Genomic DNA, 14,078 nt, shown 5'->3' with positions numbered 1-14,078 from the left:
GCTTTTATCTTTCTTAAAAGCAAAGGGTGGTCTTGAAGCCAATGATTCATCCACATGTTTAATCAAGTGCCAATTCTGATGAATAATTTTCTTAAGATGGTTCGAATTTGGACAAAAGGTTGATACACATACTATCCTGTCCATAGATGTTTTTTCTTTTCTTTCTAGAAGTGTCTCACGTGGAGTCCACCACGCTCTTTTCATTGCATTTTTCAGCAATTTTCTAGGGTAGCCTCGATCAATCAAATTCTCTAGCAGGTTAGTGGCATGCAGGACATATTCATCTTTATAAGTTCAATTCCTTTTAATGCTTAGAAATTGTCCATAGGGCAAGTTATCTTTTAGACTTTTAGGGTGATTGCTTGTAAAATGCAGTGCCTTGTTTCTATCTGTGTTTTTTTTTTTAAACAATGTAGTCACCAGTCTCTCTTCTTCTGCGTATACTTAAACGTCAAGGAACGGCATTCTGGTTTTAGAGTGGTTTATACTTAACTTAATGTCTCTGCAGATGTGCTGTTCAGCCACTCATAAAATTGAAGTAGACTTTCTACGGTACTTGTCCAAACCATAAAAACATCATCAATAAATCTTAGACAACTCCCAATATATTGGGAGAAGGGGTTGTTGTTGTAAACAAAGTGCTCTTCATATTTGGCCATGAAGAGAATAGCCAATTCTGGGGCGAATGGACAGCCAATGGCTACTCCCTTTACTTGAAAATAGAAGTCCCCATTGAAGTTAAAGTAGTTTTTTTAGAGCAAAAGTTGCTAACTCAATTATAAACTCTGTCAGTATTTGTATAGGTCTTCCTCTTTCATTTAAGAAGGCTTCAATCACTGCCAGACATTCGTTCTGAGGAATCTGCGTGTACAGTGACACTATATCTAGTGTCACTAAAAGATGTAATCCTTGAACAAATCGAATTTCCTCCAGCTTATTAAAATCTGTGGTATCCTGAAGGAAAGAAGGAAGCTTCACCATACCAGGTTTCAAGAAAAAATCCACGAACTTTGAAATTGAATCAGTCAAGGATTCGCAATCGGAGACAATCGGTCTTCCGGGCGGTGACGTTTCCTTTTTATGTACCTTGGGAAGTACATAAAAAAGTGGAGTCCTGGGATGTTTATTATGCAAGTAATCGTATTCTTTTTTGCCCAGGAACCCCTGTTCAAATCCCTTTTGTAGAATGCCAAAGAGGGCACCCTGGAGTTCAAAAGTCGGGTCTTTACCGACTTTCCTGTAGCACTCTATATCTTCCAGTTGTCTTAAACATTATGATGTATATTCCAATGTCCCCCAAACAAATATTGCGCCCCCTTTATCCGCCTGTTTTATTGTGACGGATAGATCATTTTTCAAATTCAGGAGGGCTTCCTTTTCTTGTTTTGATGTTATATATTTAACATATTTTGATTTTTTCGCCATTTCTGCGATCGCTTATAGTATCGTTTTTTCAAAAGTTAAAACTTCCTTCGCGATCTTTGTTGAGGGTGGGCAGAGTAATGATTTTTTTCTCAGGCCCGTCGCTTCCATAGTTGGAACATAAGGATTCTCGTAAAAAAAGGATTTTAATCGTATTTTACGACAAAACTCAATAGCTTCAGTTTTCATTCTGACAAAGCCTGTCCTTTGGGAGGGGACAAAAGATAATCCCTTTTCCAAAATCGTTTGTTCACTTGTAGTTAGTACTTTGTTCGAAAGATTGAAAATTGGGGGAGGCTTTCAGTTTTTGTAGTTTCGCTGTCTTTTTGAAAAGAAGTTTGTAAGTGTTGAACAGTAGTGGCTTTTCAGTTAACCCCATTAAAGGTCATTTTATTAACTATAGCCTCACAAGAATAGTCCTATCAAATAATCCTATGCAACAATGGGGAAAAGGAAAGCAGCAGAAACAATGACAGGAAAGAAAAAGATAGCAAGGACACACAAACAGGCTAAATCTGCAACCGAGAATTGTACTGGTATAAAATATGTTGTCTAATGGCAAAGAGGCTAGTGCCAAGGGGAAAAACAAAATGTAATCTTATTATAGCAAAAGGGACAAAGTAACCCCTGCAAGACCTGATAGCCCAACTATTATAGTCCATCGAGCTCATGATAAGGCATCTTCACATTTAGTAATAACATTACCTTTAAAGGTAGGATCAAGTATTTGTAAGGCAATCCCTCCTAGACCTGTCAGCACAGATAATATAGATAGGAACCAGGGAAGTTGAATGCAAAGAGAGATTATAAACGTAGAGTGTTCTACTAGATACTCACCCCTAGTATATCATTTGGATGGAACATCACTGGAGCAAACAACTGAGAAAGATTTAAATAGCCAATGCTCAACTAGTCCGATCATAATGGAAGTTCACACCAGGCCCGGACTGGCCATAGCGGGCACCGGGCAATCCCCCGGAGCGCCGCACGGGTGGGGGCCGGTTTTGGGCCACTTGGGGCCGTTTTTGTTACAGGCTGTTTTTGCAGCATAGGGGGCCGGCCGAGCACTTTGCCGGGCCCGATTTTGGTTGCCAGTCCGGCCCGGGTTCCCACGCAGGTAAAGCCACCGGATATATTTACACTTCTGTTGGACCTTCGTACAAAATTAAATGCAGTCCAAGAAGAGGTTTTGATACTTGAAAGGATTATTGCGGCATTAACCATCAACATGCATACAAATCCGGGAGGTGAAATTACTGCACTACAGGATAGCAACATATAGAGAAGAAACCCCATCACAGTAATCTGGGAAATATTCCCTCCAAAATACCAACTAACGTAACAACAAAACGTCCTCCAAACCAAACATTAAATCAGAGTAAATCAGAGTAAAGATATAATTTTAGTACCTCATCCTCCATGTACCTTGGGGCGCGTGTGACCAATTTACGTGAATACCCTAGATTGCCTACATCGCAGCAATTAGTACCACGCACAAAAGAAAACCTACGCTAAAATAGACCATTGCAGACCGTTCGGGACGAGGGAGGGAGCAAAGGTGTGGCAACAGGAATCTTACCAGGCACCTCAACAGGAACCTTACCAGGCACCTCATCACCAAACTAATGGGAAATTAAACTCCTACAATGTGTTCCTTACCAATGTCCCAAGATTAAAATCGTGTACTGCCGAGACCTGTGCACTTTGTTGCAGTTCAGCTACTTCAACCCACATCCCCGGGTGTCCTGCCAGTGCCATGATGAGGGGCATGTGTTTTGGATGACATGGCCCACAGTTAGGTCAACTTTAATCAGTGAAGTGCTGAGCCCACCTCTAGAGGACAATATCAAACTTTCAGTGGGCGTAGAACCCGTGCACTGCCAACCCATCGTCTTGCTTTATAGACACTCCATAAGTGCTTGCTTTTTAGGTAGAGCCTACTAGACAGCACATGTGCTGTCTGTTGTGAACTATTGAAAGCTTAAAAAGAACATACAGGCATATGAAGCTCATCCATTGGTTGGCTTTCCTGTCACTCATATGCTTGCTTCTAATTTGATAGCTTGCCTATCAGGTGTCTATCACACCCCTGGATTTTTGTCTTAAGCACTCTGCGAGAGTACATATGGTTTCTATCTGTTTCCACAATATGCTTCTCTTCCCTTTCTCAGCACTCCGTAGAAGTCTCTCTCTCACCTGTGTACTTCTCCCCCGCGCACTCCACGCTGCTCTCTGGCCCGTTGCTTCTCTTCCTCACCTCTGTGTTGGTTCCTGAAGCTGCAACCTCCTCTCTTAACCGCTGCTTCTCCTCCCGACCCCCATACTCCCTCTTCTTTACTTGTGCATGTGCTTCTCCCCCACGTGCTCCACTTCTCTTGTTCGTTGCTTCTCTTTCCCCCCCCGCCCTTCGTGTTGCTTCCACCACCTACACCGTCCTCTCTTACCCAGTGACCCTCACAAGCTGCCTGCCACCCACCGGTGCTTCCATTAAAAAAACAACAACAACAAAAAACACTTGCATCATTTTATAAGCATGTGCAAGCGTGGTCTGTGTGCCTAGAAAATTACGCATTAGGGTTTTTTTTTTAATGTCTTTGTTAACAATACTGGACAGCATTGGGGATGTTGCATGGTTAGAAACCTTTGGTAAAGCATATAGGTCACAAAGGTAAGTCCTACTGGCTTTGCCAATACTCGTTTAATCTACTGAGGGTAAACAGTGTTTACTGAATCTATAGAGCAATGCCGGTCACGTTGATATCTTTTGGGTGGAGGTTTCGTCTCTCATTTTCTTCTCCTAAGACATGCACAAACTTGGCTCCTGGGTGGCAGTTTCCTAAACCCAGTGCTAGTAATTTTAAAACAACCTTTCATGATGGCGCTCAGCATCCTGTACAGTGCTGGCGGCAAGCAAAAGAAGATGCTTTTCATTACTTGTGGAGTAAAGTTGCATTCCCAGCAGATTTCAGCTCAGGGCACTGTTGTCGCCACTACTACATCATCTGACCACTGCATCCTGGTCAATACACTGCTGTGACCAGAAGCAGCATTTTAAAATCCTAACAGCGCCAGTACGATGGTGCAATGGGAATTAAAGCAAAGATTGGTTTCTGTTTTCAATTGAATGTTTTCACATTGTTAGTCTGAAGGACTTTTAATTGTAATGTGTTGAGGCAGTGTTTGCAATTAAGTAATAAATTAATGCAGGACCTCGGCCACTGAAACATTAAGAATTATATAAAACATGAAACGTACAATTATATTTTTTGTAACAACTAAATAACATTTTTGTGAGATTCTCTTCATGGTGCCAATTATATGCAAGCATGTGCGCATGAAATGTTTTAACAAGTCTAAGAAGCAGACAATTTAAACATCAATTACAGTGATGCCCAACAGCTACGTACGTCTGCTGTGATGTCATTGAATTTCGTTATAAAGGCATGCTTTACAATATCCACTGCTATTTCAGATGCTATCACCATACAAACATCTGGGAAGAGCACCCAAAGATGATCTGAAAAACGAAACGAAAAAAAACATGTAATATCAAAATCGTGAACACAACAGATTTCATGTTATTTTATATTTTGAATGTATTTCATAATTACCTGGATTCCATGAGAACTGTTCCATGTTTCTTAGGCAGACTATAAGCAACAGCACATAATTGGTAAATCTTTCCTTAATATCTGAAAAATATAAAAACGTAAGTAAGAAACATACTGAATGACAATGTCACATAAAACTGAAAATGTGTCACTGGAAAACAACAATATATCCAGCAATTAAACTGGTCCTTCTAACTTCTCAGTGTAACTGGCAGTCCAGTTTGACAGTAAAAAGGGCTGGAAAGAATTTTAGAACCTTTCACTCCGTTACTCACAGGAGGTTTCTATGGTTTCTTTGCTTGTTCTCTGCTCCGCTTCTGAAGAGTTTATTCATAATTGTTAAAATATTTACTAACTAAATCAGTGTATTTTTCAAAACTGCATACTCGTGTCTTCAATTTTTATATTTTCTACTTAAACAAAATGCACTTTCTGGACAAGGGAGATGATAGTCCGAGATGGATACAATAAATATGTCCATAGCCTAAAGTCTAATGATTGTGAGCACGCAGGATTTTACAGTACAAGCAATGCGAAGGATGCTAGTTGTGTGACTGCACAGGAAGGGCGCATATAGAAACCTCACTATATTTAGTAGGGGAAGGAGTTTCCACTAGCTTAACATTGATCACCAACGTTGTTTGTACCTTGTGGTACCATACAGAAGGGGATACACCCATTGCAATAAGAAATCACGCTAAAAGCAAACCACAAAGCTGTTTCTATCATATTGGGCTGACCGCTGTTCAGAGTGTTTCATAAATTCGCAATAAACTGTCTTTGCACCAGACGCCAACCACATTCCAGTAAGAAATTATTCCAAGATGCTCCAAAGTGTAGGTGACCAACATATTACAGAAGTGACAAGGAAGAAAAAAACTGTAATTTGGAAATCAGACTTAAAGGTGCACATTACGCTTATTTTTGAGAAATACAAATACAGAAAACTTCCATGAGTAATGTTCTCTAGTTTCAAACTGCTCAGATGTGTACATAGGTATAATTCTTAACCCCCAATATGAAGATACCGCCTATTAGAGACAAAGGTCTGTAATCGAACTCAGTTAGTATTTAGATTTAGAAAGCAACGGGCAAAGTGAATGTGTTTTTAACAAAAAACGTTGTTCAGTGCTGCACTATACAGGCTTTCAGGAGAGTAGTGTCTTTAAGAGAGAAACAATAACTAACATTGAAAATGGTTCAGCTCAAACATTAATTTGTTGGGGGGCCATACTGTTACTGTTGTCTCAACCGAACCTCTTGTGCCCTGGCAATAACTAGATCAGTAACAGTAGCTTAGGTCTGAGCACTTGAGGCCTTTTCTTTCAATTTCTTACAAATATATTTAGAATAAGACGAATTGGAGCATATCCATAGAGATTGCAGAACAAAATGGGTATAATGACACGAATCTACGTGGGCAAAATGTAAATAGCTGCTTGTCTATTCAAAAGATTAGGGCGTTTTGCTGCTAATATATCAATAGGCAGAATGAAACCAGAAGGGTTGGACCCTTGCTGCTTGGGGCATAATGCATGCACTTAATCCTGGTCGTGAGAGGCTCATCAAAAGACACAGATCAACCACTGCAGGGGGCAATGTTTTTACAGCTGACAAGACATTTGGAACAAAGAGCGAAGGCTGTCCTCCTGACCCAGCTGAGGTGATTTGCTTTAACAATCAGCTGGTTACAGTTAATGAAATAGGGTACAGGCACTGGGGTGGTGGAGTGAGCTAAAGAATGATGATGGATTAAACCCAGATCAGTTGGCTGGGGGTGAGTGTTTGATTTACTCCAACGCTCCGTCCATCATCCCCTTTGGTATTGCTTAGTGCACCCTAAGTTGGCAGGGTACGCCGAGACGTGGGTCCCCTACTCATTTTGCCACTGGATTCAAATTAGCCTGGCTGATGACGGCTGATTAGCCAGTAACCGGTCCCAGGATGTTTGTTTTCGGTCCAGGGAAGACCTGGCTTGGCAGTTCGGGCTGGACTGTTCCCATGAGGCACAGGGTCAGACTGATTTGCATATGGCCATGTCTGAACTGAGGTGGTGGAGTGAGCTAAAGAATGGTGATGGATTAAACCCAGATCAGTTGACTGGGGGTGAGTGTTTGATTTGCTCCAACGCTCCGCTCCGTCCATCATCCCCTTTGGTATAGCTTTGGAGTCAAATCAAAGTAGCGCTTGCCAGTCATACTGCAATGCAATGATCTGTATTACATACAAACTCACTACGGCAGCGTTCTTTTGGGAACATGGCAAAGAAGGATACAATGATGCATCCTGGCACTCCCCTAACCACTTTGTCCTTTAATACTGAACAAGAGAGTCGTATTGTACTGCTCTGCAAAATCTAAATAATGCACCACAAATTTGGAACATGTTGAACCAGCCGCATGGAGCTCTTCTCTTTAAAGCAGTTTGGCTGTAGCCAAATGTGTATTTTTCTATTTTTTATTCTGACAAATTGCATGCGTAGTTGTTTATGTCCCATGGCTTTACTTAGGGGAAATACACATGGTAGTTGAATGTGGACGGGTTGCAGACTTAAACTTCCCAGAACCACCACTCTGTGACCCCGGCGATGCACTTTAATGTTGTTAAACTATCGATTTGTATAGCTATTAATGGGGATTGTTTTATAGTACAGGGTTTTATGTGTTTGAATTTTCTGAGTATGCACTTTACGGTCCTCGATGACGAAATAAAGTTTGTTGGAATAGAATGGTATTTTTCTATTCACAACACACAAGATTAACATAGTATTGGTGGAGTAACCACAGCATTTCATCATTTAGCTCTAGAAGAGGAACTGCATGGAGAATCATCAGTTCACAATGTATCCCGAGTAGAAAAAGTGATGAGGGCACGGATGTTTGAGAAGGCGAAGATAAATTAAAATTTAGAAACGGCAAGATGAGTAACTGAAGACCTGCACATCAGCTGAAAGAAACACTCTGGTTAACTGGCAAGCCAGAAACAGTAACTTTGTCAAAGAGAATTAAAGCTAGCTCAAAACTCTAATATTCCACTAAAATGTGTGCATCATGGGTGATTATTTCTCAACAAAAATACACCCGAGTGCTTTTCAAATGTTAGCGCACAAAAGAAATGATATCGCTTCCAAGAATACTTGCTGAATTTACTCATTATTTCTCTATTGTACAGTAGAGATACAATTCAAAATTTATGTTATCAAAAATTGAGACTCTCTCGAATCAGTAATATATTTGCCTTTCCATCTGAAAGTAATTCAAATACTAATTAAAATTTAAGGGAAAGGCGTACAAACTGTAATAATATGCACTGGCAAAGCTAATAGGTCTGTCTTTAACGTGCTAAGGCACGCAAACAAAGACAAGAACAAATGATTGATAGGATGTTAAAGCCAGAACTATTGGTTTTACCACTGATAGGAAAAAGTCGCAAAAATGTTTTCTGCTCACAATGAGACAACGTGTGATGATTCAGTGTACGTTTCAGATGTAAAATATTCCCCATGCATACCAATGACACTGCCTAGAAGGTGCAATAATACACTAAACATCCACTAGCATGAGGTGAAAGCGAGATTCTCCTCAGGGCGGAGCCAAAGCCAGCCACTCAATGTATATCACAAGGAACTGGTAAAAATAAGAAAACTAACAGCTACTCTCTGAAGTCAGACTTAAACATAGAAATAAATTACATAGTATACTAGTAGTAGCATAGCTCAACCTTTAAGTAAAACTATATAAACAAAAATACATATATCTATACAAAAGTAATGATCACTTCATTTGAGACAGATTTGTGGAGGGCCAGGTCAGGGCCTAGCACGTGGCTGCTGGGGGAGCACAGGACAACCACACGGATACCGTGGATACAGGTTAGCCGGAAAGACCCCGACTGGTCTTCTGCTTTCTTTATTTATACCCCGCGCGAGCCCGCCCCGGGGTATGCCTAGATGCATGTATGAGTGGAAACATTGTTTGGGAGAGCCCGGATGGCTCTCTACATCCCTCCTTCAATTTAGTCTGCTCTTTCAAGTCTTTCTTCACCTCAAGGAGACATCCAGGCAAAGTCTCTCAACTTCTGGCTGGGTCTTGGATTGGATCGTAGGCTGTACCGCTGACTTCGGGCAAATGGGGACACCACAACCCCAGCCGGGGCCGCCTCTGCACTGGCACCACTCGTGACCGTGCTCAGTCTGCTGGAATTAACTCCGGTGCTCTGAATAGCCGTTCTAGGCGAATGTTCCCCTTCTTGCCTTGACAGTGGTGCCCTGGGAATGGTGCCATATGCCCAGACCACCATCTTCTCCCGTCTCCTGATCTTCCGTCGATTCTTGATCCGTCGTTTGTCTTCTCGTCTTCTTAAAACAAGACACATTGCGTGTCACCACCTGCCCGTCTCGCCGGGCGGTGACCATGGTCCCTTGGACTCTGTCAACAATCCACACCTTTGGCTCATAGGGTGTTCGAAATTTCCATCCTGGGTGTCGATCCCGAACCACCACGGTGTCTCCTACTTGCAGAGTCAGCTCTCGGGCGCATCCTGCCTCACTCGCCTTTTGATTCGTAGCTCTCCTCCGAGCTTGAATGGCCTAGTCATTCCCATCTCCAGGTTCCCACGTGCTATCCGTCTGGATGCTGTCTCGGGGTGCTCTCTTGAATAGTACATGCGCTGGGGCACATTTGGTCGTGCTATGTGGCGTCTGTCGATATGCCCCTAGAAACTGATCAAGGGCTGTTTCGGGATCCTCTCCGTTGTCTACTGCGATTCTCAGGGCTCGATTGAGTGTCCTCATTAGTCTTTCGACCTCCCCATTCGCCTGGGGCCACAAAGGGGTAATCTTCCGGTGTTTCATCTGGAGACTCTCGAGATAACTCTGCAACTCTCTGCCCTGGAAGGGTGGCCCATTGTCCGATTTAATTTCGTCCGGAAGTCCCATAGTGGCGAAGATGCGACTCAGGGCTTTCTTGACCTGGGGAAAAGCTGTTGAGGATATTACTTCCACCACCGGGAATTTGGAGAACCAATCAACCAGGACTAGCGTGTGCCGTCTGTCTGGGAGGCTTCCAAAATCGATGCTGAGGTGTGACCACGGTGCCTGGGGAGCATCTTCTGTGATCATCGGTGCGGGTGCCGGGTCGCTGCCGGTGATGGTGCAGGCGTGGCAAGAGCGCACCATCTCGTCGACTAGACTGTCCATGGCTGGGAACCAGACCTTCCTTCTCAGGGAGGCTTTCGTCTTGACCATTCCCTGATGACCTATGTGAGCCAGCGCTAGTATCCTCTGCTGCAGGCTCTCAGGTATTACGATCAGATGTCCTCTCAGGATGACCCCTTCATCTCCCTCGCTTATCTCACTCCTGACTTGCCACAGCTGTTGGCGCGTATGCCTGATTTCTGGCCGAAGGCTTTGCGATCCGTCTAGAAAGTGTGTCCAGCGGTTCCCTTCAAGAGCATGGCGCACTCTGGATAGTGTTTCGTCCTTCGCAGTCGCTTCCCCTATCTCCTTCAGTGTCATGGTTTCTGGGCATGCTGCTTGCAAGACCATGTGGACAAACTCTTCTACCTCCGTTCCGTCTTCCTGTTGCAGACTTTGGCTGGTGACGCCGGGATGCCGGGACAAGTAATCAGCTGGGTTATATGTTCCAGGTCGGAAGACAATCCTAAAGTTGTACCCTTGTAGCTGCACGGCACAGCGCTCTATCCGTGGAGGTGCCAGCCTGGAGGACCCCGCGAATAGTGGCAACAGCGGTTTGTGGTCCGTCACCACGGTGAATTCTTGGCCACACAGATATAGGTGGAAATGCGGACACGCCCATTTTATGGCTAAGGCTCCTCTTTCGATTTGGGCGTACCGAGTTTGTGTGTCAGATAACGCTTTGCTTGCATATGCCACTGGCTTCCATACCTCCGGTCCGTGTTCCTGCAAGAGTACGGCACCGAGGCCCACTGGGCTGGCATCCACTATCAGCTCTGTTTTGCGCCGGGGTTGGAAGTAGGCCATCACTGTTGTGTCCAGGAGATTGGCTTTTATGTCTTGAAATGCTTTATTTGCTGACACTGTCCATTCCCACTTGTGGTCCAGCCGCGTGAGGGCTCTTAGGGGCTCTGTAAGAGCTGCCAGGTTCGGGATGAACCGGCCACAGTAGGTGGCCATACCCAGGAAGCTGCGCACTTCTGTGGGGTTCCGCGGAGTGCTGGCTGCTTTAATCGCTTCCGCCTTTTTGGAGTCAACTTTCAGTCCCTCTCTCGTGAAGGTGTACCCGAAGAAATCTATAGATCCCTGATAAAAGGAGCATTTTGACCGTTTTAGGGTCAATCCACAGTCTACTAGTCTTTGGAGGTTCGCCTTCAGGTGTGCATGGTGCTCTTCCAGTGTCGCCGAGTATACCAGGATGTCGTCACTGAGATTGATTACTCCACTTAGCCCGGACAACACTTTACGTATGGCATTTTGAAATACTTCGGCAGCGGAGGACACGCCAAAGCTCAGCCGCTTGTAGCGACGTAGCCCTACATGGGTTGAGAAGGTAGTTATGTACCGACTCGCTGGCTCCAGTTCAAGTTGATGGTATCCAGAGTTGAGGTCCAATTTCGAGAACCATTTGGCCCCATTCAGGTCGGCCACTATGTCGTCCATGGTAGGGGTGATATGCCTCTCCCGCTTGACAGCCACGTTGGGCAACCTCATATCTACACACAGCCTGATCGCCCCAGGCTGCTTTGGCGCTACCACTAACGGGGACACCCAGGGTGTCGGGCCCGACACTTTTTCTATCACTCCCAGGTCTTCCCATTTCTGAAGCTCTTCTTCCACCTGTGGTCTCAGATTGAATGGCACTCGTCTGTGCCAGAGGGCTACTGGTCTCACGGATGTGTCAATGTGGAGTTTCAATTTTCTCCCTTTTAGTTTCCCAATGCCTTGGAACAGTGCTGGGAATTCCTTCAAGAGGATGTCTGCGTGCGCCTGGTGTACCTGGTTCGCAAACACTAGTTCCAGGTCCTCTGCCGTGTGGCAGCTCAGCAGGGTTCCTTTCTTCCCTTCCGTGATGTGAAAACGTGTTTCTGTTGAGTATTCACCATTTACAACTGCCGTTTGGATAACCCCCCTCAGCCGCAGCGGCTCTGTGCCACCGTACGTATAGATCCGGGCGTTGGAAGGTGCAAGAGGAGGCTTGGGAGACATCTTGTCGTACTGGTCGGACTCCATTATATTCACTGAGGCCCCCCGTGTCTATAAGAGCGCTTATCTCTGTGCCTTCTATGGAGACGGAGCACATGGGCGGTGTCCTCCTCTTGGTCGACACTCTGCTGACGTAAGAGATGACATATACCTCGTCGTCCTCATCATCCTCATATCGGGGTCGTCTCCATTGGGCTTGACTATCTGGAGGGGGTTGTTCTTGGTCTAGCAACAGTTGCCGAACGCGTTGCGTCACGGCCCTGGGCCTCTGACCCGCTAGTCTGTACTTTCCTCCTCGGAACACTGCAGCGAAGTGGTTTAGTCGACCACATTTCAGACACCTCTTTCCTTTTGCCCCACACGTCGCCGTCACAGGGTGGTCTTCTCCACAGTATCCGCACTGGCTCCCTCTGGATGCGGCGGCCCGTGGGCGGGCTGTCTGGGGCCTCCTCTGGATAGCGTCAACCTTCTCCTCCTTGATCGGCGTTGTTCTGGTCATAGCCGGTGTAACCACCGGTGTTCGTAGAGCGACCTCCATTTCTTCCGCTCTTGCATCCGAAAGCTCGTGTGACCTAGCCAGAATCAGTATCTCATCTAGCGATATTCCGGGTTGTCGGAGAATAAGATTCCTCAACAGTTTTGAGCGACAACCCACTATGATCTGGTCTCGGATTTCCTACCTCGGGTTGGTGAACGGGCAGGTTTTGGCCAGCCGGCGTAGCCTTGCGTAGAACATGTCCTTTGACTCAGATTCGGTCTGCCACACTCTTTTGAATTTTAATTTTTTAAAGTCGTTGTTGAGTTGGGGATCAAAATGCGCTTTGAGTGCAGCGACCGCAGCATCGTAGTCGTGCTCTGGTCCGGTGTTGGGGAGCGTCTCGAACAGGTCGTAGATCTCTGGACCTCCATACAGAATGAGGAGCGACCTCTTGACTGTCCCATCGGTCTCCCGGGTGCCTTTGAAGTAGAGGTTTAGCCTTCCTACCCACGCCTTCCATCTCGGCGCCGCCGTTGCAGGGTCAGCCGCCTCACTGAATGGGGGGACTGGCGTTGCGCCCGCGTGCATGTGGTTGTGTGGTATTGGTGCAATGGCCCCGGCCTGGTTCTGGCCCGGTGGCGGCGGTGCGACTACCACTGGTGGCGGGGCGACCACTACGGGTTGATTCTGTCCTACCCCGGCTTGGCCTGCTCCTGGCGCAGTATTGGACATGTTTCCCGCTCTGTGACTGTTGTCTGGTACTGGTTTGGGTGGCTCTGACGCGCTTCTCCCTCTTGCTTTGACTATCCGACTGACTGCTGCTTATTTGTGTGGCAGAGAGGGGCCCAAATACTGCTTGTTTCATTTTCTCCCCCATAATTATAGCACGGTAATACGCAGGATGGTTTTGCAGGTGGGGCTTGGGATTACCCGTGTGGGTCCTGATTGTCCCGTCTAACTCGACGAAGCTTTCAGACAGCGCATTTGGTCGGAATCTCAAGTATTAAAGTGGAGAACCGTGTACATGCTGAATTCGCATGCGAGGTGCTGCCTTTCCAACGCATAACAATGTAGCTGTGCAGTGTATAATTTTGTAGGTGAAATCCTTTCCTACTGCTGAGTATAGGAGTAAGATATCAACCAGCCTAAAGAACAGCGCGCTTTAAGTTAGAATGTTCAAACAAACGCTGCCATCTAGTGGCTATAAGTAGATTTACTGAACATTTTTGCTCAAACGACCCAGCTAAGAAGTTTAACGGTAAAAGCATAGAAAATGTATCTGAAAGTTGGAAGGCCTGAGGTTAAGTATTAGGATATGTTGTATACCAATAAGAAAGTTTATTATACCAGCCTTTATCACACTTTCTTTTATTTCTTGTGACCTTGA

At 45.2% G+C, this 14,078-nt stretch overlaps 1 protein-coding gene across 1 annotated transcript in view; it reads right to left on the bottom strand.

Annotated features, from left to right (window-relative positions):
- Window positions 1-14,078, bottom strand: part of TAPT1 (transmembrane anterior posterior transformation 1) — a 514,105-nt gene that overhangs the window by 181,799 nt on the left and 318,228 nt on the right. Inside the window, exons 8-9 of the mRNA XM_086964058.1 lie at window positions 5,034-5,114; window positions 4,830-4,939 (exon numbers count right to left, since the gene is read on the bottom strand). Coding sequence (XP_086820184.1) covers window positions 4,830-4,939; window positions 5,034-5,114 — 191 coding nt within the window. The remainder of the gene's footprint in view (window positions 1-4,829; window positions 4,940-5,033; window positions 5,115-14,078) is intronic.

This window comes from Lissotriton vulgaris, chromosome 3_2 (genome assembly GCF_964263255.1).
Source record: "Lissotriton vulgaris chromosome 3_2, aLisVul1.2, whole genome shotgun sequence".
In the NCBI taxonomy this organism is placed as follows: Eukaryota; Metazoa; Chordata; class Amphibia; order Caudata; family Salamandridae; genus Lissotriton; species Lissotriton vulgaris.
This window is presented reverse-complemented; position numbering and strand designations above follow the sequence as displayed.